Source organism: Eptesicus fuscus, chromosome 2 (assembly GCF_027574615.1).
Source record: "Eptesicus fuscus isolate TK198812 chromosome 2, DD_ASM_mEF_20220401, whole genome shotgun sequence".
NCBI classification, from domain to species: Eukaryota; Metazoa; Chordata; class Mammalia; order Chiroptera; family Vespertilionidae; genus Eptesicus; species Eptesicus fuscus.
In genome coordinates, this window is record NC_072474.1 from 62,255,990 (window position 1) to 62,283,967 (window position 27,978).

Genomic DNA, 27,978 nt, shown 5'->3' on the forward strand with positions numbered 1-27,978 from the left:
AAGATTCTTTCTGCGTGTTAAATAGTATGAATATTGGCTGCATGAAGTTCAACACACTTACAATGTACTTTCCTCCTCATGATCGAAATGCTTAATTGTGTCCAGTTTTACGCTAAACATAACATCCTTATGAGCTCTCTTAGGCTTTTCCGATACCATAGACACATCTTGCTAATGGATGCCCAAAGTAAATCGAGATAAAGTACAGATGCTCACATAGATCAAAGCTGTGGGGTTGGATGCTGGGATGTCGTTCCCGGGGAAGGAGCTAGCAGGCTCACTCTCCCTGCGCCTGGTGCACTGCCTCCAGAACAGCTCCCTGCAAAACAAGTGCTAACTTTTCACGTTTCAGCTTTTTTTGTAAAAGTAAAAATCATTTTCTGATTTCTTGTAGTTAGCAAAAACAGGGACTGATGCAGGTCTTTCGTAAAAGTGAAGCAGCCCAGTGTGAACTTTGAAAAGTAGAGGATACCTATACTTATTTTCCAGGCAGGCTTAGTTCACACTTTACCTCTCCCACGGCGGCTCATTTTGACTAGTTTGTGACATACCTTCCCCTAAAATATGTAGGTTGACTTTTACATTTCCAAAGGATATGATGATATACTATGTGTGCCATGAAAACATTGCTCTTTAACGTGTTTACATAGAGCATGTAATAGTGCTGATACAAAGTGCGTGCTTAGTAAATGATCATTTCTTTGCAGATTTTAAGGAAGAACCTCTTTATATGTGATTCCCCTTCTCCCCTTCACCTAATAGCTTGCCTTTTCCTTTGCTTTTATAGAGGCTGCAAGTCGGGCCATCGTCCAGTTCCTAGAAATCAATCAGAGTGAGGAAGCCAGTAGAGGCTGGATGCTTCTGACAACAATTAACTTGTTAGCATCCTCTGGTCAGGTGAGTTCTTCGTTTTCATGTTTGATACCTCAACCTCTTTTTTTTAAATCCTCTCGGGATTTTGTAAAATTAAATTTATTGTCATATCTGAATAAGCTTTTATGATGATCATGATATTCTTCTAATTCTTTTTATACATTATTTCATGCTTCTGACAACATCCAGATGAGGACGTTGAAGTTTTATGCATTTTACACATGAGGAAATGCCTAATTTGCAATAGTGGTTTTCATCTTTGTCATGTCAACACACACAGAGCATCATACGGTTTCCACACCACACTGGGCAGGGAGGACCACCTGTGGCTGGAGGTGACTAGCCCGGGAGCTCTGACTTCATCAGCCCAGCCCAGGAATTCTTTTACCCACATTAGGGAAACTCTGGCTTAGATGAATCATTTAAGGTTCAGCTAAGGGCACTTAGCTAATAAATAAGTGACCTGGAAAATACTTTTAAATTTTTCTAATTTTTAAGGAAAATATGAAAATACTACCATTTCTGAAAATATATATATTTTCTTATCACTTGATTTATTCTGGAGATTGGTTTTTCCCCTCTAAGTCAACTGTATCAACATCTGTCATGATATATGTTGTCTCTGCTCATTTGTACCTGATTTTAGGCCTGTGATACTTTGGGGATGAAGTAAATTTATTCAACTTTCTACAGTCCAGAGTCAGTACCTATCAAAGTCAGTACCAACTCTGAGAATGGCTATTATCTACATTACATTGGGCTTTTAAACACCTCACATTACTTAATAACACAAATGATGCTAGTTCTTAGTTACCATACCCTGAAACTAGTAAGTAGCACTTGGACATTTTCCCCCTTGGAATGAATTGTTTCCTCCTTTTGCTTGCTGGGGTGTGTGTGTGTGTGTGTGTGTGTGTGTGTGTGTGTGTGTGTGTGTTTCTCTTTTTCAATCAGAAAAAGGATCAGACTAACTTGTCCTGGTTTACCTGGTACTTCTAAGTTTTAGCATAGAAGCCTCGCATCCCAAGAAACCCCTCAGTGGAGAAGTTTATTCCCCCTAAGTAACTTTCAGATAGCCCTAAAGTGGACCCTTGCTTCAATGTATCTGGGACCACACCAGATGACTATCAAAATACCAATTTTATTGGCTGTTGATGGTAGTTATAAATGCCTCTACATTACTATACTGAAACTTGATTTGGTTTAGAATAAAACGTAAAATAATGATTTTATTTGCCATATTTCTGTTTCATTCATATTTTCTATTGATGCTGTATTTTTGTTTCTCAGTTGTGACAGAAACTATGTCCTACCTAATACCTAACACATAGAAAACAATTCGGTGTGATTAACTGAAACATGCAGAAATTGATATATTGTCTTAAAAGTATGAGAAAAGAATCAGGAGAGAAATCTGATCACTTTTTAAAAATTACAGAAGTTGCCAATTACCAGTTTGGATACCAACTTGTACTTTCAATCTGTCAGTTATAATATAAAATGAAAAATACCTTTTTGCTTAACAGAAAGAGAAAGCTACCAATAGTCCAGTTGGGAAAAGAGACATTTTGAAAACATTTGTGTTGTGTTTCAGACTTTTTTGTTTGTGTGCCATTTTCTGTTGGCAGCAGTGAAATGCAGAGATGACTAAAACATGATTCTGAATCAATATGTAGGTGACAAATGAAGTGGATGAAGCTAATGCTATAAAATGCAGTAGTGGATGTATGCAGTGCTATGAAAATAGAATTATGAGCCTTATACATTTTATAAGTGAGGATAGGAGGAAAGATGAGAAGTTAATGACAGTTTCAGACACAAAAAGGTATTTAAACTGAACGTTAGATGTATGGAGATATGAGCCATCTGAAGTATAAGTTCAGGTAGGAAAGCAGGGAGGTTTTGAATATTAGAGGTAGGAAATGGTACTGGGTCTGTAAATATGGCCGGATCTTGCAATGAATATTCTTTAGGCTCACTCTCTCCTCCCCATCATCTTGCTGCTGCATTAATTAGTTCAGTCCCATCTTATAGGGTTTTCTGTATCTGTTTCCTAATAATTTGTCTGGCCTTCCTGCTCTGTAATCTTACTTATGATCTACATTTCCACCCACTTAATCTCTGAAATCTGGTTCTATTACTTCATTATTTGTAACACTTTATTGAGTCTCCAGTGCCAACAAAATAAAAATCAAACTGGAATGGGAGACTGTGCATAAGTCATTTGGCATATACTAGTACAGTGTGGACCACTTAACCTGAGGCAGGGTATGTAAGTGATGAGCCACAATTCCTTCACTTGTAAGGTAGGGATCATGCAGTAATAGAATCTACCTCATCGGGATAATGTGAGAAGTAGGTGAGATAATAATTTAAAGTGCTCAGCCTTTTGCCTGTTGTATAATAAACACTTATTAAACACAGTATAATAAACACTTATTAAAAATTAGACATTATTATTGTGGCTTTTGAGGAGTCAGCAGTTTTGGATTCAGGTTCCTGAAACATATTGTACTGTGTGACCTAACCTTCTTTGTATCTTCCAAGTGATCTTTCCCCTCAGATTTTAATTCCTACACTTTTTATTCCATTCCTGGAAGTGTTGATGCTTCCCTTTTATATTAGCCAGTATGTCCGCCCACTGTGACACTTAGGAGATAAATCAGTTACTGATGAGCCTGCTTCTGCTTTTAGACTAGGATCTTCTGAAGGTCAGGGGCACATGCCCAACTCCCAGCACAGTGCCTGACATACCCTAGGCATTCAGTAAATGCTCACCTCTGGCATGGCTAACCTTTTTATTAAAAACTGCACCATGGAAAATTTTTGGTAATTATTATAGCATACTTCTTTAAAATGCTGAAATGTTTACCATGAGAAAGTCTGGAATTTCTTTCCATAGAAATCCTTGAAAAGAATACAGAGATTGTATTTTGTGTGATGGCTATATTCTTCAAATGTTCTTCCAGCCCCAAAAATCTACAATAACAATAACATTACAGTGATAGTAAAGCAACTACTAATATATAATTTAGTTCTTAACCTTTTGCACTCGGATGTCGAGTGTGACTCGACACGGTTAGCATTAGAATAAAGGAATCGAGAAAAAAGCAAGCAAGTGCAAAGGGTTAATATGTCTATGCATTTGTTACCTTACATAATCCTATTAATCCTAAGAAGTATGTACCATTATACCCATTTTATAGGAGAGAAAAGTGAGGTCCAGCAAAATTAGTTTGCCAGATTCATAGTTAATTTCCTTTTTCTAAATACCAGAGCTTATATTATTTGAAACATACTACCTCTTAATAAAGAGCAAACTTACTTGATACTTTAATAATAACAAATAAACACATCTCAAGAGATAAGAATTTGTCAGCACACATTCATTTTTAATTTTTCAGCTATTTAGAAACTTATTTTTATATATAGTTTTCTGCTTGAACATTTGGAGTTAATGATTTAGCTTCTAGCTTAAAATTTGTAACCTTACTTAGCTGTACCAATTGCAATGATGTCTGTCTTTTTGCTTATTTACCTATTGATTTATTGATTGATTTGTTTTCCAGAAAACTGTGGACTGCATGACAACGATGTCAGTGCCTTCCACCCTGGTTAAATGTTTATATCTGTTTTTTGACCTTCCACATGTGCCTGAGGCAGTTGGAGGTGCACAGAACGAGCTACCTCTAGCAGAACGTCGTGGACTACTCCAGAAAGTTTTTGTACAGGTATGGACGGGGCTGTTTGCCTGGCTGTTTAAAGTGAGACAGGTGCATTCCTTCAATTAATGTGTTGCCTGCTCCATTTTCTGTAGTATTTCATGTTGTTTATTATTTTATCTCATGTAACTGTCACATTTGTTGGATCTGTACACTTCTTTTGAGAAATATGTGAGGCATTAACAAGTTTGTTCTTGGACAGAGTCAACTATTAAGGTTACCTTTGATCTAGCAATAACATCTGTGAAATGAATCACGCAAGGAAAACTTTTGTTGGTAATCATTAAATTTGGTACAATATTTCTTATAATGTCAAGAGATCTTTTTGTTGTTGCTGTCTATGTACAGGAAGTCCCTGTATACCTAACTATAAATATTTAAATTATAAAAGATGTTTATTTTAGTGGCTGCTGCTATCTCCTCTGCTCCTTGCCTGCAAATTCCTTCTTTCCCACCATGGCCACCATTCCTTTAATAGCATTAGTGGTTAAGAAAGGTTTAAGTAGACCTTTGCTACCTAGCCTGGAAATATTGGCATCATTTTTTTTTAAAAAAACTATTTATTTGGAAATAACTTTAAACTTAGAGAAAAGTTACAAGAATAAAAATAGTACAAGAACACTGGATTTACTTTTTTTCTGAATTTCACCTATTGCTAATAATTTGCCCATTTGCTCGCTCGCTCTCTCTCTCTCTCTTCCTCAAACCCCATATATTCCCTTGAATCACTTTAGGGAATATATATTGGCATCATTTTGATAGCCTTTCTTGGGAGAAAATTTTCAAAGCAAGCAAACTACAAACATTTAAAGTACAGTGTGCCCAGGGGACCTAATATAGTATTAAAAAACATTTTGACACAAAAAGACAAATACTGTATAATTCCACTTATATGAATCTAAAGTGAGTCAAAATCAGAAAATAAAACGATGATTGACAGGGGTTGAGGGGTGAGAAAAAAGATTGTTTTCAATTGGTATAGAGTTTCAGTTTTGCAAGATAATAGTGTTCTAGAGATGTTTGTATAACAGTATACTTAGAGTAAACACCACTGTACTCTATACTTTAAAATGATTAAGTTGGTAAATTGTATGTTACGTGTTTTCACCTCAATAAAAAACCCCACTCCTGCTTGTATCCAGTTCTCTGAAATTATATCACCTAAGATACAGCTTTTTCACCTCTAAAATGAAGATAATGATACCTACCTAAAGGGTTTTTGTGAAAATTAAATGAAATAATACACAAACCTACAGTTCTCCCTTAGGACATAGTAGATATGAAATGAAAGTACCTGTGATTGCGCTGTTGTCACCACCACGAAGTAGGGTAGTGCATCTGCAGTAGGTAAGGTAGAGTAAGTCCAGATGACAGTTTCACCCCATATAACTGGGGTGTTTACTGCAGGAATGACTGTACTCTGTAGAGCTGCTAGCCATGAAAGGATGGGAGTGGGAGGGTAAGGCAGTTTTAAAAAGGAAAATACAGGATAATAAAATACTAATTCAGCAAATATTTATTGGACACTTGATTTATATTAGATACTTTTGTGCTAGTGGTGAACTTAAATAACCCTTACCTCATAATTTGCAAGATAACCCATGACTTCAGAATTTTTGTTTTCCCCACAAATGGCAGTGAGAGCAAATGGCAGAATAGGATTAGAACTCAGGTTAATGTGACTCCTGAATTAGAATGGATGAGAAAAGCAGTGGGAGTAAATGAAGGAGTAAACCTCATGGGAATTAAAGCTGTTTTTAGACAGTGTTGATTAGATTAGTTGCCCTGTTTCAATAAAGCCCTTCTAAAGATGGAATTAATGCTTTAGGCAATAAATGGAAGCATAATTTTGTAATTTTTTTTTTGAATCCTCACCTGAGGGTATTTTTTCGTTGATTTTTTTTTTTTTTTTAGAGAAAATGGAAGAGAGATGGAAAGATAGAGAAGAAACATGATGTGAGAGAAACACATTGATTGGTTGCCTCCTGCATGAGCCCCAACCAGGGCCCCAGGCTTGGGGAGGAGCCTGCAACCGAGATACATGCCCTTGACCTCAAGGGAATCAAATCCAGGACCCTTTGATCCACAGGCCAACACTCTTCTCTGCTGAGCCAAACCAGCTAGGGCAGAATTGTGTGTATGTGTATATTGTCTAAAGTTTTACATATGTCTCCCTTTTCCCTGATTGACCCCCGCCCCCAGAATTGTATATTTTTAATCCCATCTAATAAAAGAGTAATACGCAAATTAACCATCACTCCACTACACCCACCAGCCACGCCCACCAGCCAATCAGAGCGAGTATGCAAATTAATCTCAACCAAGATGGCTGCAGCCACAGAGAGCAGGAGGGAGGCTTGGGTTTCCCTGGCAATGGAGGAAGCCAAGCTTTCCACACACCCTGGTGGGCCCAGGCCTCCACTCAAGGGTACAAAGTTTCAATTATAGAGGGTAAATAAATTCCAACAGAAATGGCAGCAGCCACTGAGCTGGAAGAGCAGGAGGCTTGGGTTGCCCCGGGCGATGGAGGAAGCCAAGCTTCTGCAGCCCTGGCCGGCTCAGGCCTTCACTCCAGGCTACAAAGTTTCAATTATAGAAGATACATAAATTCCAACAGAAATGGCTGCCGCCACGGAGCGAGCAGGAGGCTTGGCTCTGCTCCAGGCTACAAAGTTTCAATTGTAGAAGATAAATTCCAGATACCAGGGCCTCCGCTTGGGTCGTGGGGGGGCATGGCTGGCCTGCAAACCACCACAGGCCCCTTGCCCAGGCCGCCCCATACCCCAAGGGAACCCCCACCCTGATCCAGAACACCCTTCAGGGCAAACCAGCTGGCCCCCACCCATGCACCAGGCCTCTATCCTATCTAATAAAAGAGTAATATGCAGATTGACCATCACTCCAACACAAGATGGCTGCCCCCATGTGGTCAAAGATCCTGCTCCATGTGGACACAAGATGGCCAGCAGGGGAGGGCAGTTGGGAGGGACCAGGCCTGCAAGGGAGGACAGTTGTGGGTGATCAGGCAAGCAGGAGAGGGCAGTTGGGAGGCACCAGACCCTCAAGGGAGGGCAGTTGAGAGGGACCAGGCATGCAAGGAAGGGCAGCTGGGGGCGATCAACCTTGCAGGGGAGGGCAGTTAGGGGTGACCAGGCTGGCAGAAGAGGAAAGTTGGGGGCAAACAGGCTGGCAGGGGAGCAGTTAGACATCAGTCAGCCTGGCATGGGAGTGGTTAGGGGGTGATCAGGCTGGCAGGCAGAAGCGGTTAGGGGCAATCAGGAAGGCAGGCAGGCAGAGCAGTTGGGAGCCAGCAGTCCTGGATTGTGAGAGGGATGTCCAACTGCCCGTTTAGGCCTGATCCGGGATCAGACATCCCCTGATGGGTCCCAGATTGGAGAGGGTGCAGGCTGGACTGCGGGACAACCCTCCGCCCCCCGTGCATGAATTTCGTGCACCGGGCCTCTAGTAGAAAATAAGTATAGCAAAAATTTCTAAAACTTTAAATTTTTTCTACACCTGAAAACAATGGGTGCTTTCAACTAAATGTAAGATTCATTTTGGCATATTGGAATCATTGAATGTGAAGGACTGAATTGACTCAAGAGAGCATTTAAATGAAACTCCCCATTTACAGAAAGATGGTATCCCAGCTGTGATTCTCAGCAGGATGGGACAGTGGTTAGACCAGGCTCTCCCACCTCCTCTCTCTCCCATTGCTTCTTCAGTGCACCAGGTCACTTCCCTTTCTTAGTTTCTCATCCCAGGCTGGACATTGTTTTCATCATTTTGTCTAGAAGATCTAACTTATCACATGTTTTCAGAACACATAGTGTTTTTGATAGATTAAATTCCTGTGTTTATATTATGTGACAGATGGTTTCCTGGGCCCTTAGCAGTTGGTATTGCTCCATGTAGGCTTTTGGTTTTTGTGGGTTTTTTTTTTTGATGGATTTGTTTTGTTTTGTTTTTTCATTTGCATTGATGGAGCCAATTATTGCTCTGCCACATGTGGCTGGACTTTGTGACAGAGTCCCCACAAATAGAAATGGAAGTGTAGGGCCGAGAGGGAGGAGACATAGGCCTTCAGTTTTCTTGTTTGTCAAAAGAAAGGATTGTATTAGATATTTGTAAGAATACCTTTGCCTTTAAAGATTAAGAACCTATTATCTTAAGAGTCAATAACTTCAAGAAATTAAATCCATTTTATTTTTGAGAATACAGAATTGATCTAGAAATAAGTATTTTATTTTTGGGTTTGCTCTTATGTGGCAAATTAGAGAAATGATGTTCATCCCTCTCAGACAGGGTAATGTGAGAACCCAAGAAAAGTAAAATCAACAATACACTCTTCTGAGCATATGTCTTTGCTGCGATTAACTACCTTTTTTTCCCCATGTGGCTTTATGTTGCATTTGATACATAGGGGAAAATATATACATATTACACATATTAATGGGCATTAAGTATTCAACAATATCTCCAGGCATTATTTTGTGTGTAGGGTGCCTATATTACTGATTTTATATTTTGTTTTTGTCTGAATTCCTAATCCTTTTTTATCTTCTTGATATTTGGCATCTATGATTTAGAAAGCTCTTGTATTTAATTAGATTTTTGCATTGAAGAAAATAAGGAAAGCAAGACCTACCTTTCTCAGACAAACCATGACATTTCAAATACTTCTTTGCAAACTTTCAATTACAGTTTACTTTCATACTATTTTGTTTTAGTTTCAGGTATACAGAATAGTGGTTAGACAGTCATATACTTTACAGAGTGTCTCCTACCCCCAATATTTTCAGTACCCACCTGGCACCATATATCGTTATCACAGTATTAGTGATTATATTCCCTAGGCTGTACCAAATACTTTTTTCTATGTAGCAGTTTCTCCACAGATAATGAAATACTCAGATTTCATGAAGCACTTTCAATAGAATGAAATTATTTCATAAATTATACTTATTTTATTAACATTATATATTTTTAAAAATAGTTAGATGAGAAAATGTACCACAGAGAAGGAAAGTTAACTGTTCCTGCCACTGAATTTAGATTAGAAGAACAAAATTCTTTGAGGGTGGAAACCATAGCTAAATTACCCAAGTAGCAGGCTTTTAATGCTGTGAACACCAGAGTACTATGTATTTTGCAATTCATAATTAAAAAATACTCATTCCAGAGTTTAAGAAGTTTGTTTTTTTTTTAAATATATTTTATTGATTTTTTACAGAGAGGAAGAGAGAGGGATAGAGAGTTAGAAACATCGATCAGCTGCCTCTTGCACACCCCCTACTGGGGATGTGCCCACAACCAAGGTATATGCCCTTGACCGTAATCGAACCTGGGACCCTTGAGTCCGCAGGCCGATGCTCTATCCACTGAGCCAAACCGGTTTCGGCAAGAAGTTTTTTGAATCTTTCTTGAAAGCTAGGCTTAAGAAGATTTTTGGCTACTAGACATAATTAAAAGTTACTTATGAATTAAGATGATTTTATTATTCTAATATCCCCTTCTACCTGTATACTAGAAATTAGAACAATTTGAAAATACTTTTACTTTGTTTTACTGTTTTTACTTTGTCATATCTCTAAAACTGTTCTTTTTAAAGAAGAAAATTGCATTTCACCTATGACAAACTAAGAATTCAAGAACTAAACTAGAAAACTGAAACATTGACTTTGAATGTTACTGTTGGTTTATGCCGCTTAGGGCAAGGTATACAAAAATACATGATGAAAAGAAAATAGTAAACATAGAACATTTTTAATAAGTTGATAAAAGTAGGGCTGGGTAACTGTCTTACTGTAACACCCTTCTAAATTATAGTTGTTTTTTTGTTAATGCTGTCTAAGTTAGAGCGCTCGTCATTGTGGCTTTAATGGGATTGCTCAGACTAACCCTGAACTTTCAGAGTTTTTAATGGTCAGACCTAGTCCTTTTCTGGGTCCTCCCTTCCCCAACCATTCATTTATATACACATTTGTTTTGTTTTGTCTAGATCTTAGTGAAACTCTGCAGTTTTGTTTCCCCGGCGGAGGAGCTGGCTCAGAAAGATGATCTCCAGCTTTTATTCAGTGCAATAACCTCTTGGTGCCCGCCTTATAACCTGCCTTGGAGGAAGAGTGCTGGAGAAGTCCTTATGACCATATCCCGTCACGGTCTTAGTGTCAATGTAGTGAAGTATATCCATGGTGAATATCTCTTTATTCATTCTAGGTGCTCTACATTTCTTTCACTTTTCTCTTCCTCATATGATGACAGATTTATTTTAATCTCTCAATTTTCCAAAGATTCTTCTTTAAATTAAAAACTTTATTTGCCAGCCCCTGGCCAGGTAGCTCAGTTGATTGGAGCATCCTCTGGATATGCCATGGTTGTAGGTTTGATCCCCAGTCAGGGCACATTCAAGAATCAGCCAATGAATGCATAAATAAGTGGAATGAACAGGTCTATGTTTCTCGCTCTGTCTCTCCCTCTCTCTCTCTCCCCCCCTCTCTCCCTCTATCTCTCCCTCCCTCTTTCTCTCTCTCTCTAAATCAATCAATCAATAATTAAAAGTGAAATTTGCCAAGAGAAAAATATATTTATTTTTCTATTTGTGAAGCATTTCAAATGTAAGAAATTTTCGTTCAAATGATGGATATGTACAAGAGTTAAGATAATTTTATTTTTGTGTAAATATCCAATTATAATATAAGTTCTGTGTTATAACCTATCCCCCTTTTACTGAAGAAATAAAAAGTTTTTTTGAGATGCTACAGTTAAAAGTCTTAAGATATTTCATAGATTTATTAACAGATATTAATCTGTTTTATGCGGCATAAATAAATTTAAGTGGATTCTTTGTCAACACTAAAGAGAAATTGTCAATTCTGTTTCTTGCCTCTGTTCACATGTTAAATCTTTTTAGCTTTTGTTATGTGAAACTGGGTTTCTTTAGACAAATAAATTTCATTAAAGATAAGAGATGAAATATTGGAGTATAACTGTTTTAAATTAGTAATATACAGTATAGTACAAACATAATTTTTAAAATTATGTTTCCTTTAGTAGTTCTGTATCTCATTGGTCTAGATTCACTCTAATTTGAGCTTTAAAGTAATTATTAGATTTGTCTTCTTAAACTTAAAAGACAGTTTTTTACTTTTTTCATCCTTTTACTGTATTAATATAAAAGATCAAAAATATAATTTGGCAGCAGGCAGTCATTTTGTTTGATGATAAAACATCCAAACAATGATTTAAAAACTATAATAAATGTCAACTACTTTTCAACACTTCCTTTATTACTCTTTGTTTGCTCATTAGAGGCAGAATTTTCCCACTGAATTTGAGTCTTATATTTACTTTTAGATTGTATAATGTTTATCTTACAGTATTTTATAGATAACTTAAATTTAATGTTTTATTAAACACTGACTCAGAAACAAGAAAGTTTTCTTAAGCAATTGCCATAAATAATGCATATTTATTATTTATTCTTACAGAAAAAGAATGTTTATCTACATGTGTTCAGAATATGCAGCAATCAGATGACCTATCTCCCCTAGAAATTGTTGAAATGTTTGCTGGGCTTTCTTGTTTCCTCAAAGATTCCAGTGATGTTTCCCAAACTCTTTTGGATGATTTTCGGATATGGCAAGGATATATTTTCCTTTGTGACCTCTTGCTTAGGTAAAACCTCACATTTCAAGAATGTATTTTAAATGTCTACTCAATCTTTTTCATCAAAAGAAACAATAGAGTTGACTAAAGGCCCAGTGCACGGATTTGTGCACAGGGGGGTGGGGACCCTTTGGCCTGGCCTGCACCCTCTTGCAATCTGGGACCACTCGGGGGATGTCGGAGAGCCACTTTTGGCCTGATCCCCACAGGTCAGGCCAAGGGACCCCACCAGTGCACAAATCTGTGCACCAGGCCTCTAGTGTGCATATAAGATCTTTGGTTAATCTCTTCCCACTCTCCCCCCTCCCTCCTTCCCTCTGAAATTCATCAGTCTGTTCCATGTTTTGATGCCTGTGGCTTCTGCTCCTGCGTTAAGCATCTGCCCCCTGGTGGTCAGTGTGCATCATAGCTACCCGTCAGACGGTTGCTTAGGCTTTTATATATATAGATGGTTAGGAAAAAAGGAATCAGACACTTATCTAATGTATACTTTATCTACTCTTGGCTTTAATCACTTGTTTTTATTCCTCTTCTGCGAATAGCATACATAAAGTGAACTTAGAATTAAATTGGTAAATGTAGACTGTAAGCATGGTAGAATCAGTGGTTAGATGTGAAGAATAAATCTTTAGTATATAAAGAAGTAAAACTTAGATTGATTAATTAATTAAAATCTTCCTGAAGTGTAAACTCTTCTTACTTAATTATATTTTTGGTTTTCCTTACTTAGTAATTCAGGGTTGTTATTAATGTAGTTAATAACAAGAATATTTAGATTGAGTGAGACCTTACAAATGTATATATAAAACAAAGTAGTTAACCTAAAATGTTTCACTACCCCCTTTTCCATACCAAATGTTCCATGCATATATGGAAAGTGACTGGTTACAAATATACTAGGAAAAAGATATTCATGCCTCACTAGTTGTGCCCTGGGTCATCTGTTATTTTTAAGTCATTTGATCTATTGTAAACAAGCACTATTTTTTAAACATTTTATTTCCAAGATACTATTACTTAATACTAGGCAGACCCTAATATAATTTTACATATATATCATAATTTACAAACGAAGACATCTGAAAATTGATGAAATAATTATTTCATATTACTAAGAGGTTATTAATTGGTGCAAACCTTTGAGAACACAGGTTGACCAGATATTATCAAAAGCCTCATAATAATCATTTTGACACAATAATGTCTCTTAAGATTGTATCCTAAAGATATAATCTTAAGTTTAGATGCCATTTTCTGTATGTTAGTGCTTCTTTACTCTGTGTTTCACTAGCTGTCCCACTTCCCTCTCCCCAAATCAGTGGTTGGTTCTTCATGACCATTAAAAGCATATTTATGGAGAGTTTATACTAACAGAGAGAAACCTGGATAACACTAGAAAATGGGAGGGAAAAAAAGGTTATAAAATTCTACATATGATATGAAAATAACTTATCAAAACAAAACTTCCACATTAAAAAAGACAAGTTTAAAAAATATATCAGAATATTAACATGTCTTCAAGTGTGAGGCTAAGCATACTTTTTCTTCTTTTTTTCTACTTTTGTGCATTCTCCAAGTTTATTTTAATGGGAGTAATTGGTTTTATTGGCGGGTTCCCCAATAAATCTTATTCTTTAAAAACTATATTTTGCAACCCATTTTGTATTCTCAGTAAAGCCACAATCAGAAGATGATTCTACAATCACTCCAGTGTTCCTCTGAAGTAATTAAGATTGTTTTTAAAAATTGTTAGCCTCTCAGAACTTTATTTAAATGTCCTCTAATAGAGTACCTTAATTAATGAAATACAGATGAAGTGTTAGAATGCTCCCCAAGAAATTCATTTTTTAAAATTGTTAGCAGAGAAAATATCTTAGGAAAGAAATAGTTAATAAGGGTTTTGCTTGTAAACAGTGAAACTTTACTATCTTAGAGCTTTAGGAAAATTAAGAGATATTTAATCTAATTATTTTATAGACACTTTCTACCAAAGATCAATGATTTACTTAAAATAGCACTGCTAATGGCAAAATCAGCACTGATACCAATCAGGTCTTCAAACTGTTGGTGTATTTTTCCAAATACACCATAATGTCTTAAAATTTGTAGATTCTAAAAAATGTGTTTTAATATGAGGGAAAATGCAAGAAGATACTTTTTGGAGCACTTGATACGTTTATTTACGGCATATAAATATTGAACATTTCTGTATTAAATTTGAGAATATAACAAGAAAAAATATTTGCTAAATCCTACTCTTCCTAGATTGGAACAAGCAAAAGAGGCAGAATCCAAAGATGCCTTGAAAGATCTGGTTAATCTGATAACTTCCCTAACAACATACGGTGTCAGTGAACTAAAACCAGCTGGTATTACCACAGGGGCGCCCTTCTTATTGCCTGGATTTGCAGTGCCTCAGCCTGCAGGCAAAGGTGAGTTTCTTGTCTCCCACCCCCTATCTCCCATTTTCAGTCAGAAATCGAGAAAGAATGAAGCAATCTGACTTTGATTGCTCTTTATTTGTTACTTATATAAAGGTAAACTCTTTTTTATTAAAGTTTGTGCTCTTTATGATATAATTTTTTGAGTGACAGTCTTTACAGATTAAATACTGAAAATGATATTACTGAAATATAATAAAATAAAAACAGTGAAATTTATATTTTAATATTTCATTTTAGCATACAAACAGTTTAATAACCCAAACATGCCTCTTTTGATGTTGGCACTTTTAACACATTTCCCCTTTTTATGGCTGCACCATGACTTACACTCTCCAATCTCTGTGCTTTTCTCTATGTATATATATTTAAAACTAAGCAAACCTAAGTACAAAGAAGTTACATCATTTCTTTCGTGACAGAAAATAAATTTTATAGTTCAGATATTCTGACTTTGTCTCCTCATCTAGTGATCTTTTACTAAGAAAATTTACCATATAGTTAATAACATTGAGTTACATAAGAATACTAGCTAATTTTAAATACCATGTGATTTTCACTTAGTTGGAATCCAAAAGAACAAAATAAGTGAATGGAACAGAAACAGACTCATAGATACAGAGAACAAACTGATAGTTGCCAGATGGGAGGGGTGATGGGGGATTGGGTAAGAAAGTTGAAGGGATTAAGGAATACAAATTAGTAGTCAGAAAATAGTCACATATTCCTCAGGAAGATAGTCAATAATCCTATATAATAAAAGGCTTATATGCAAATAGACTGAATGGTGAAACCACTGGTCGCTGTGATGCACACTGATTACCAGGGGGCAGATGCTGAACACAGGAGCTGCCCCCTGGTGGCCAGTGCGCTTCTACAGGGTGAGTGCCGCTCAGTCAGAAGCCAGGCTCACAGCTGGCGAGCGCAGTGGCAGTGGCGGGAGCCTCCTGCCTTTGCAGCAGCGCTAAGGAGCAGCGCGTCGAGCGGTAAGGAGCAGAGAGCAGGTGGGCAGTAAGGAGCGAGGGAGGATCAGGCCTAAGCTGGCAGGCAGACATCCACCGAGGGGTCCCGGGCACAGCCGGCATAGGCCAGGCTGAGGGGACCCCCCCACACCCCCCCAGTGCATGAATGTCGTGCACTGGGCCTCTAGTACTGTGATAACTATGTATCAGGGATCACTTCGTAAATTATATAAATGTCTAACCACTATGCTATATACCTGAAACTAATATAAAATAACATTGAATATCAATTGTAATTGAATATCAACTGAAAAAATGAAAGGGTGCTTTTACTTATTTTAAATATATAATAACCATTCTGAACATTCTGAAGTAATGTGAACCTGGGGGCCTCTAATGGTTTCTTTCACATGATTGTCACTTGGTAAATATGCAGTATGATTATATATGCATGTAGAATTTAATTAGCCAAAAAATAGCAGCATGTCTATTTGAATTTCACGGGACATTATCTATGTACTAGAGGCCCGGTACACGAAATTTGTGCACGGGAGTGTGTGTCCCTCAGCCCAGCCTGCACCCTCTCCAATCTGGGACCCCTCGAGGGATGTCTGACTGCCCATTTAGGCCCGGTCCCGGTAGGAAAGGGCCTAAACGGGCAGTCGGACATACCTCTCACAGTCCAGGACTACTGGCTCCCAACTGCTTGCCTGCCTGCCTTCCTTATTGCCACTAACTGCTTCTGCCTGCCAGCCTGATCACCCCCTAACCACTCCCCTGCCAGCCTCATTGATGCCTAACTGCTCCCCTGCAAGCCTGGTCACCCCTAACTGCCCTCCCCTGCAGGCCTGGTCCCCCCCAACTGCTCTCCCATGCAGGCCTGGGTCCCCCTCAACTGCGTTTCTCTGTAGACCTAGTCGCCCCCAACTACCCTCCTCTGCTGGCCTGTTCACCCCTAACTGCCCTCCCCTGCAGGCTTGATCGCCCCCAACTGCCCTCCCTTGCAGGCCTGGTCCCTCCCAACTGCCCTCCCCTGCTGGCCATCTTGTGGCGGCCATCTCTTGTCCACATGGGGGCAGCCATCTTGTGTGTTGGAGTGATGGTCAATTTGCATATTACTCTTTTATTAGATAGGATAGAGGCCTGGTGCACGGGTGGGGGCCAGTTGGTTTGCCCTGAAGGGTGTCCCGGATCAGGGTGGGTGTTCCCTTGGGGCATGGGGCAGCCTGGGCGAGGGGCCAGTGGTGGTTTGCAGGCCGGCCATGCCCCACAGCGACCCAAGCCGAGGCCCTGGTATCTGGGATTCATTTATCTTCTATAATTGAAACTTTGTAGCCTTGTGCGGAGCCAAGCATCCTGCTCCCTCCATGGCCACAGCCATTTTTGTTGGGATTTATTTGTCTTCTATAATTGAAACTTTGTAGCCTTGAGTGGAGATCAAGGCAGGCCAGGGTGTGTGGAAAGCTTGGCTTCCTCCATTGCCGGGGGCAACTCAAGCCTCCTGCTGTCTCTAGTTCCGTGGCTGCCGCCATTTCTGTTTGGATTTATGTATCTTCTATAATTGAAACTTTGTAGCATTGAGTGGAGGCCTGGGCTGGTCAGGGTGTGCGGAAAGCTTGGCTTCCTCCATTGCCAGGGAAACTCAAGCCTCCGGCTCATTCCGTGGCCGCAGCCATCTTGGTTGGGTTAATTTGCATACTCACTCCTGATTGGCTGGTGGGCGTTGCTTGTGGGTGCAGCGGAGTGATGGTTAATTTGCATGTTACTCTTTTATTAGATAGGATTATGTGACATAGTAGACAGTTACAAGTTTTTAAGTCAATGAGCATAAATGAATTTATTAGAAAATTCTAAATGTGATTTATTGTAGAAAATTATACTGAAAAGGCATGACTTAGATTACTGAGTTGTCAAACTTACTGTGATAAGATGTACCCTCAGTGTGTAGATTATATAGAACTTTTTAAATTAGTCTGTGCAGCCTGGCCTGTGTCACTCAGTGATTGAGCATCCGTCCATGAACCAAAATGTCACCATCAGGGTACATGCCCAAGTTTCAGGCTTGATCCCCAGTAGGGGGCATGCAGGAGGCCGCCAATGGATGATTCTCTCTCATCATTGATGTTCCTCTCTCTCAAAAAATCAGTAAAAATAAATCTCTGCAATAAGTAGAAATCCAGGCATATTTTCTGAGCAGTTTAAAGCTTCATTTTATTCAATATTTAAAAACTAGGCATCTCAAAATACTTCTAATTTATCAATTCTAGCTTGAGTACTCTACATTTAACTCTTTCTCTTAGTTAATTTAAAAATAGCTCAGCAATGTACTTGCTGTTTTAGACTTTTGTTCTTTCATTTGGTTAATCAGTATGATCATGACACTGGTATAATAGCTAGTTACAATAGTATAATTTTGTAATGAGAGGATTAATGCAGCAATATTAACCTTCCTCATTTGTCTGCCTGGTGTTATCTCATCCATAACAGGGATAATAAATATATAACCCAGCACCTCCTGGGATTACCATTAGAATTCAGTGACATATGTTTATGAATGCAAGGTTAACTAGGAAGGATGTTGACCTAAGAGTCAGAAGTCAGGTGTCCATGAATGACCTAACCTTTCTAAATATCAGAAATAAATAATGTAAACTTCTGTAAAATAAATAGATCAAGTTAGGTAATTTTGAGTTTCATTTATAATTCAAAATTACCTATTTCTCATAGCCTACTTTGCAATGTTATTGTATGGATTGGTGTATATAGATTTATTCCACACAAAGGGAATATTGAATGTCTTTTTTTTGTTGTTGTTAGCAGTGTTGAGATAGTATATATATCTTACCTTATAATAGACAAATATGCAAATTGACCGCACCTTCGCTACGCCCAAGCCACGCCCATCAACCAAGCCACGCCCACCAGGAAACCGTTGCAGGGACGTTGGGGTGTGGCGGAGCCCAAGGCCGGGAAAGCCTCGGGCGGAGGCTTTCCTGGCCTTGGGCACCAGCAGGGAGCCTGCACAGATCGCAGGCAACGAGCAGGGGGTTGGCTCCTACGATCCGTAGCAGGGATGTTGGGTGCGGCCGAGCCCCAGGCCACCGCCCGGGGCCAAGCCCCGACCCTGAAAGAAGGCAGAAGGCGGTGGCCACAGCCAAGGCCTGGGTCCCTGGTGCTGGCAGAAAACTGGTGCAGGCAGCCAGGTGAATGAAGGTCTATTGCACGAATCTTCGTGCAAACGAGCTACTAATATATATATATATGCATGCACACACATACACACACATACACACACACACACACACACACACACACACACTAGAGGCCCATTGCACTCTTGGCCTGGCAGGCAATCGGGGCCCTCTCACAGTCCGGGACTCCCTGGGGGATGTCCGCCTGCCAGCTTAGGGGGATCGAGCCTAAGCCGGCAGTCAGACATTCCTCTCGTAGTCCGGGGCTCTCGCAGTCTGGGACCCCTTGCTCCTTACTGCCCACCTGCCACGGCTTCTGTCTGAGTGGCACTCCCCCTGTAGGAGTGCACTGACCACCAGGGGCAGCTCCTGCATTGAGCGTCCAACCCCTGCTGGTCAGTGTTCATCATAGGTCATTCTGCCGTTCAGTCGATTTGCATATTAGAGTTTTATTATATAGGATACCTGAAGTTTGTTCCATTTTAATACTGGATAGTATTTCATTGTTTGGCTGTCCTACCATATATGACCATATGGGACCCTTTCTTTTTTCTGTTCCATTGGTTAAGGTGTCTTAAGCCAATACTACACAATCTTGATTACTGTATCTTTAAAGTAAGTCTTGAAATAGTCACTTAAGTTGTCCAGGCATTTATTTCAACTCTCATGAGTAAAGCTATGATGAACAGAATAAAGCTACTATGAACATTCATATAAAATAAGTTTTTGTTTGGATGTACATTTTCATTTGTTTGGGACAAATACCAAGCAGTAGAGTTGCTGAGTCATATGGTAAATGTATATTTAATTGTACGAGGAGCTGCCAAACTGTCTTCTAATGTGGCTTTCCCAATTTGCATTTACATCAGCCACGTATGAAAGTGTGCTTTACACCCTCAGCAACACTTGATGGTGCTAGTTTTTTGTTTGTTTTTTAATTTTAGATTTTCTAGTGAGTACGTAGTAGTTTCTAATTGTGGTTTTTTACTTCACATTTTTCTACATAATTTTGAGCATTTTTTCATATGCTTATTTGCCATTTCACCTCTATTTTGGATAAGTCCTTTATAAAATATGTATTTTAAGTATGTTCTTCTAGTCTTGCCTTGCCTTTTTTTTTTCCTTAGCACTTTCTAAAGAAGAGAAATTTAAATTTTTATGAAGTCCAATTTATCATTGTTAAGATACAGAGTGTCCCAAAATATGTATACACACTGAATAATTATTAATTCCAGTGGGTTAAATCCAAAAAGAAACATCAATTAAGCTATCAAAAATGGATGTGTATCATTTTTGGGGGACACCCTATATTTTATGGGTTTTGCCTCATATTAAGAAATCTTAAGCCCAGTTTACTAAAACTTTCTCTGATTTCTTCTAGGAGTTTCATATTTTAATGCTTACATTAAGGTTTGTGAATCATTTTAAGTTAATTTTTATATATGATAGGAAGTAGGATTTTTTTAAAACAATATGAATATCCAAGTGTGCCAGGTCTCTTTGTTGAAAAGACCATATATGACCATATGGGACCCTTTCTTTTTTCTGCTCCATCAGTTAATGTGTCTTAAGCCAATACTCACAATCTTGATTACTGTATCTTGAAAGTAAGTTTTGAAATAAAGTCACTTAAGTTGTCCAATTTTGTTCTTCCTTTTCAAAATTATTTTGGCTACTCTGGGTCCTTTGGACTTCTATTTAAATTTAACTATTGAGTTATCCTAATATATAAAAAGCCAGGGGCCATCATGACCGAAACAACCGGATGGACGACTGAACAGCAGGCTGCGTGGGCAACCAGGCCGGCAGGGGGGTAGGTAAGGGGTGACCAAATGCCTGAACAGCAGGCTGAGTGGGGCAACCAGGCCGGCAGGGGGGTTAGTTAGGGACGACCAAATGACTGAATAGCAGGCTGCGTGGGGCGACCAGGCTGGCAGGCGGGCAGCAGTTGGGGATGACCAGGCTGGTGGTGGGGCAGTTGGGGGCAACCAGCCTGGCGGGGGGGGGGGCAGTTGGCTTCAGCAAATTTGATATATGAAGTTTGTTGTCAATACAACAAAATAGCATACATATCAAATCGCAATATATCAACATATGTGTAACTTCATCTATTGAAAAAAATCCACATTATTAACCGGTAAACCTAGTATTTATAAGTTGGTGCTGTGCCTATTTTGATATACTTGATACTCTTTATCTTACTTTTGCCAGTTACTTGTTCAGGGTACTTTGGGAAATATTTTCTCTGATTTCACTGGTTTCCTTTCATGATCTATGAAAAGAAAATTCCTGTTACCAAGAAATTTTTACCTATTTATCAATAGTTACATTTAAAAGAGGATACATGAATATATTTGCCTTATGTTGCTCTATATATAGATATACTTTACCTATCTTATTTTTATTGCTGCTTTTAGATATAAATAAATAATATAGAAATCAATAATTTCAAAGAAAAAAGTAAACTAAGTTATTAATGAAGCTGGTAAATGTATCTGTTTTGATATGTTAAAGCTTGAAAAGGATTTCTATTTCTATATTGTACAGCAGGAGCTTTTATAAAACTTTGTATCTTCAGCAGCAGAGAGATTTTTCTAAAGAAATAAATTTTTTAAAATGGAACAGTCCTCTCCTTTAAGAAATAATCCTGCTGATTAATAACAACTCCATGGTGATTTTTCATCTTAATTATTCCAGAAACACAATTCTGAGGTTGTTTCATAATTCATGCCTCTTCATAGCTTTCAAAGTTGTTCCCTAAGCAGAGTGAGTGTTTTTAATATTTTTAAAATAAAGAATATATCTCTTCATAAGAAAAGAATATATTTTTGTTCAAGCTAGTAACTGAAGTGCTTTGCAGTCTCTGTTATGGGCTTTACTGTGAAGAGCTCTGGGCTGGGTGCACTCGTGGCCAGTGTTGATGTTCAGCTGGCTTGCTGGAATGTAACCGTTCACCTTGTTTAGCCAGCCTCCTCCTTGCTGGTCATTCACAAGTGTAATTTAGTCATTACAGACAGTCCTCGGGTTACGTCGGACTCGATGTACATCGTTTCATGGTTACGTTGCCATCTCCCATTTATTTACTAAAAAAAAAAGTTCTGTCATTTCTATGTATGTACATATGTATGTGCTTTATATCTTTTATTATTTATTTACCACAAGTAAAGGTCCGGAATTGTTATCTTTCTTTTCAATTTTTTTTACTGTTTCACTTCATTACTACTGTTTATGTGCTCCATGTGAGTGATGTAGATGCTTGTATAGATAGGTTTTGACTTAAGGTGAAAATAGTGTTACATCATGCTGTAGGAACGGATCTCCGATGTAACCCTAGGACCTACTGTATTTTCCACCTTATACTTTCTAAGCATGTATGGATTTACTTCGTTGCCAGCTTACTGCCACAACCTTAGTTGAGGCTCTGAAGATCACTCACCTGGATGACCATAGGTGTCTTTTTACCTTTTCATTCTTCTATTCATCTCACCACTTCAGATCCATTCTTTAAAATGTTTCATAACTGTTGGCTTTGACTCTAAAAAATAACAATATTTAGTGTCTGAGTATGGAATGAACTCTTGAATTTCCTTATTTAGAACTTTATTCGTATTGCATTTTACTTATGCCTGTATCATTTAGGCTCTTTTTTCAAACACTCACTTTTACATTAGATTCCGAAAATAAGAAAGCTCTATTTTTTGTTGTATATTCCACGATCCTTTCACACCTTAGATTAATTCATTTTCTTTTGTTTCTGCTTGTATAGACTTGAAAGTAATGAGATGGTAATTGTCATCTGTTAGAATGATTTCCTCACTTTACCTTTATTATTTTTAGCTATTTGTGACCAAACAGATTAAAGTCAGTTAATGTAAAATTTGAAACTTATACATAATAGATCTGTTTAGTTAAGATATTAGAGCAGTCTTTTAATTATCTTTTAGATTTAATTATTATTCTCCTTTCTCAATTAAATATTGTAGAAATTTAATGGTTTTGACAGTCCTGAATAACTACCTGATAACATCAGCTTTAAAATATACTTCAGTCCTAGCCGGTTTGGCTTGGTGGATAGAGCGTCGGCCTGTGGACTGAAGGGTCCCAGGTTCGATTCCGGTCAAGGGCACAAGCCTGGGTTGTAGGCTCGATCCCCAGTGTGGGGAGTGCAGGAGGCAGTCAATCAATGATTCTCTCTCATCATTGATGTTTCTATCTCTCTCTCCCTCTTCCTTCCTCTCTAAAATCAATAAAAATATATTTTAAAAAAATATATACTTCAAATTTATATGCTACTTATTTTGGTGTTATTATTCAGCTATTCCTTTAGATAGTTTTTCTGATAGAAAGCCAAATGTTCAAATTTGTTTAGTTCCATTGTATATAAGATCTACTAAATTTGAAAATGATATTACAAATAGAAAATTTCTTTTTCTGGATTAGTCACAGGAAATGATTGAGTTTTTGTACAGTAAGACTGATTAGTTATTGAATTAGTTAAAATGCTCTGTTCTTGAAGCCTGTGGTGGAGACTAGCAGTCTCTAGTTCCTTGGTCATTTATATGATCAACCTATTTTAACTATATTGTGTTCATAGCCACTACATGAATTTGATAACAAGTAGGATTAAGGATGGATCAGGACAGATTTATTACTATAAAAAGAAATTACTAAGAGGCCAATGTTCTGCTGACTATTGCATTTCAAGTGTTATCTTTGTATGCAAGATTAAGACATTTTACATTTGATTTAATTGTGTGTATGCGTATGTGTACACATTGTGTTCATTTCAGCTCTTTGTGATGGACAGCTTGTTCTCGGGTTGGTTATCAATATGCCTTGTTTTTTGTCAGTGACATCACTTGAAACCAATAATGAAGATGAAACTTAGGAAAATCCAACTTTTCTCATAGTACCCTAAACTCATCTCTTTTTAACTCTTTTCTTTATAATGAGACTAGATAGTGTCACTTAGCAAAAAGATGCAAAATATAGGTTAGAGTTATTCTTTTTATTAAAATATATTTTATTGATTTTAGAGAGGAAGGAGGAGAGAGAGAGAGAGAGAGAGAGAGAGAGAGAGAGAGAGAGAGAGAGAAACATTAATGATGAGAGAGAATCATTGATTGACTGCCTCCTGCACGCCCCCTACTGAGGATCGAGCCTGCAACCCAGGCATGTGCCCTCGGCCAGAATCGAACCTAGGACCCTTCAGGTCCCAGGCCAACGCTCTATCCATTGAGCCAAACCAGCTAGGACTAGAGTTATTCTTTACTTTGTCACCTTTTTGTCACATACAATCAGACTTTTACATTTGCATGTCCATCAGTCTGTCTAAGCTTATTTTTATCAAGATTTAAAAAATATATATATATGTGTGTGTGTGTGTGTGTGTGTGTGTGTGTGTGTGTGTGTGTGTGTATAATTTCAGAGAGGAAGGAAGAGGGAGAGAGAGATAGAAACACTAATGATGAGAGAGAATCCTTGATCACCTGCCTCCTGCATTCCCCATTGTGGATTGAGCCTGCAACCTGTGCATACTAGGTGTACCGTTAATAATACGGATTTTTTTCAATAGATGGAGTTACACATATGTTGATATATATGCGATGTGATATGTATGCTATTTTGTTGTATTGACAGCAAGCTTCAAAACTTCATATGTCATATTTGCTGAAGATATTAACATCATAGATATTTTTACGCTTAAAAATGTCGAATTTCATACCAAAAAAAGCATTTGCGGGAAGTTTTAATTCATTACTTTATTTTGAAGAAAAGTGCTGCTGAATACTTCGGGAAGCTTATGGTGAACATGCTCCATCTCGAGATACTTGTGAACGCTGGTTTAAATGCTTTAAAAGTGATGATTTCGATGTGAAAGACAAAGAACATCCAGATCAACCGAAAAAGTTTGAAGACCAACAATTACAAGCATTATTGGATGAAGATGCGTGTCAAACTCAAAAACAACTTGCAGAAAGATTAAACATTGCTCAGCAAACAATTTCTGATCATTTACAAGCAATGGTAAAGATTTTAAAGGAAGGAAAATGGGTGCCACATCAACTGGACGAAAGACAAATGGAAATCCGAAAAGTCATCAGTAAAATGTTGCTTCAACAGCTAGAAAGAAAATCTTTTTTGCATCGAACTGTGACTGGCAATGAAAAGTGGATTTATTTTGAGAATCCCAAATGCACAAAATCATGGGTTGATCCAGGTCAACCATCAACATCAACTGCAAGGCCAAATCGCTTTGGAAAGAAGACAATGTTCTGTGTTTGGTGGGATCAGGAAGGTGTGGTGTATTATGAGCTTCTAAAACCAGGTGAAACCATTAATACTGATCACTACCGACAACAAATAATCAATTTGAACCAAGCTTTGATCATGAAACAACCAGAATGTTCCAGAAGACACAGCAAAGTAATTTTGCTTCATGATGATGCACCATCACACACTTCAAAACCAGCTAAAGACACGTTAAAAGATCTTGCCTGGGAAGTATTAACCCACCCGCCGTATTCACCAGACCTTGCTCCTTCAGATTACCACTTGTTTCCATCGATGGCACACGCACTTTCTGAGCAGCACTTCAAAACATGTGAAGAAGTGGAAAATTGGGTCTCTAAATGGTTTGCCTCAAAACAAGTAAAGTTCTATTGGGACAGTATCCACAAATTACCTGAAAGATGGGGAAATGTGTAGCTAGCGATGGACATTACTTTGAATAAAGCACTTTTGATGTTCCTCTTGAAATTATCGTGTTTTCTTTGATTACAAAAAATGCTATTATTAACTGGTACACCTGGTACACCCTGACCAGGAATTGAACCGCGACCTCCTGGTTCACAGGTCAGTGCTTAGCCACTGAGCCACACTGGCCAGACTAAGCTTATTTTTAATCACCTGCTGGTAGTAAGAAAGTGGAGCTGTCCTCAAAAAAAAAAAAAACAAGCATACTATTAAGGAAGAGCTAGAAGTAAAGATAAACCTTTGGTATTTGCCACATATGGGATAAATTTGTTGTAAATAAACAAAATTGAAATCATATATAGATAGAAATTTTTTTTAATCTTTGCATTTTTCAGATAATGCCCAAGCTAGGGACTCTCAGTGGTCTTTCTAACCCATTTTATATTTTTCCTAGTTCTGTTTATCCTCTTTCTAAAAATTCAGCTTATTCTGTAAGGCTCTATGTTAATTTTTTTGTCACTCTTGCAAATCATATTGCTCTAGATTTGAACTCGTGGATAGTTTTTAGAGGCAAGCACTTGTTTTCATGTGCCTCAAATACTTTTTGTGTTAATTTCTTTATAATTATTGTCACTAATTCACCTCATACAAGCCACGGATACAAATTTTTGTTTTTTCCAGTTGGTGTGTTTGAAAATCAGATGTTTAAAAATATAGTTAGTAAAACAAATAAAAATAAAAATATAGCTAGTAGTTGGCCATGAATTGCTTTAACAAACATATGTAAAGAAATTGCACTGTTAGCTTGAAAACAAAAGAAATTTCCAAATTAAAGTTATAATGTTTAAAGGGAAAATTGGAAACTAGAGACTTTTTCCCTTCCTATTTTCCTGCTGCCATTCTTGCTGTTCTCAAATCTGTTACTTCTTCAGCGTGAAAGTATGAGAGGTAACTTCTTATAGTCAAGGTCAAGGTTACAGATAATAAAAAGCAACAGCCCTTCTCATTTTCAAACTCTGAAGCCTCAATCTATATAAGATGCTTTATTCTCTAAAATAGTCTAATGTTTCAACATACACTATTCTTGAATCAGAATATTGTCAATATTGCATTACAAGTTTAATTGGTGTTACTTATTTTTAATTAAATGGCTGAACCTGATGGAAAAAAAATAAGATCTTTCATAAAACCAGGATGTGTTTTGGTAAACAGTTGATAAATGTTACAATATGCCATATTTAAATAGACAAGGTTGCCATGATTAAGATATCACATAGACCTACTTTTGTGTTCTTATTTTCTATTGTAGGTCACAGTGTGAGAAATGTCCAAGCCTTTGCAGTTCTTCAGAATGCATTTTTAAAAGCAAAAACCAACTTCCTTGCCCAGATCATCCTTGATGCCATCACAAATATTTACATGGCTGACAATGCCAATTATTTCATCCTCGAGTCACAGCACACATTGTCACAGTTTGCAGAGAAGATTTCTAAACTCCCAGAAGTGCAAAGCAAATACTTTGAGATGTTGGAGTTTGTTGTTTTTAGCTTAAATTATATTCCTTGTAAAGAACTTATTAGTGTTAGCATTCTCTTAAAATCTAGCTCTTCTTACCACTGTAGCATTATTGCAATGAAAACACTGCTGAAGTTTACACGACATGACTACATATTTAAAGATGTGTTCAGGGAGGTGGGCCTTCTGGAAGTCATGGTAACCCTTTTGCACAAGTATGCTGCCCTCTTGAAGGATCCAACTCAGGCACTAAATGAACAAGGTAAAGCATTTTCCATAATTTTATTTTATTTGACAGAGGTCTTGGGACAAGGTGTTCTGTTCATGGTTTGCCTTTCATTTGGTTATTGACTTGAATGACTTACTGATGTATATTATTGTGACGTCTTTATGAGTATTTCCCGGAGTTAACTTGTTCATTCTGCCTCTGCTCGGAAGTTGGGGAAAGGAGTAGGTGGGACCCAGAAATATGTCATTGTGGTGGAAGAAAATTTAAGGTAAAAACTGAGGAAAATATTTATGGTTCACATGACTTGTGTCTACTACTATCTTTCTAGAGGGATTTTAAAAAGCTTCTAGAAGCAATTGGGATGTTTAGGTGCCTTCAGATGTCTTAACTGTAGAGAACAAATAGTTATATCTCTTCAGTAATGTTATGTATACACACATCTAGAATCATTTTGTATCTTAAATTTTATGTTTTTCACCCTTTCTGATCAATCTGATGAAAGTGTGGTAGTATATGGCACTTAAAAGTTAAGTATTAAGTGTGTTGAATTAAATAATACAAGTTAAATAGATAGCATGGTTCATAAATGTTTCTCTTTGGTGCATTATAATCTAGCATTCTCCTATCAACCTCCTTCACAAGGAAAACACCTGTGAGAAGAATATATTTAACTTTGATTGG

General features: G+C 37.7%; 1 protein-coding gene across 1 annotated transcript in view; it reads left to right on the forward strand.

Annotated features, from left to right (window-relative positions):
* Nucleotides 1-27,978, forward strand: part of WDFY3 (WD repeat and FYVE domain containing 3) — a 265,989-nt gene that overhangs the window by 103,439 nt on the left and 134,572 nt on the right. Inside the window, exons 5-10 of the mRNA XM_054727645.1 lie at nucleotides 788-897; nucleotides 4,443-4,604; nucleotides 10,597-10,789; nucleotides 12,086-12,272; nucleotides 14,529-14,695; nucleotides 26,863-27,330. Coding sequence (XP_054583620.1) covers nucleotides 788-897; nucleotides 4,443-4,604; nucleotides 10,597-10,789; nucleotides 12,086-12,272; nucleotides 14,529-14,695; nucleotides 26,863-27,330 — 1,287 coding nt within the window. The remainder of the gene's footprint in view (nucleotides 1-787; nucleotides 898-4,442; nucleotides 4,605-10,596; nucleotides 10,790-12,085; nucleotides 12,273-14,528; nucleotides 14,696-26,862; nucleotides 27,331-27,978) is intronic.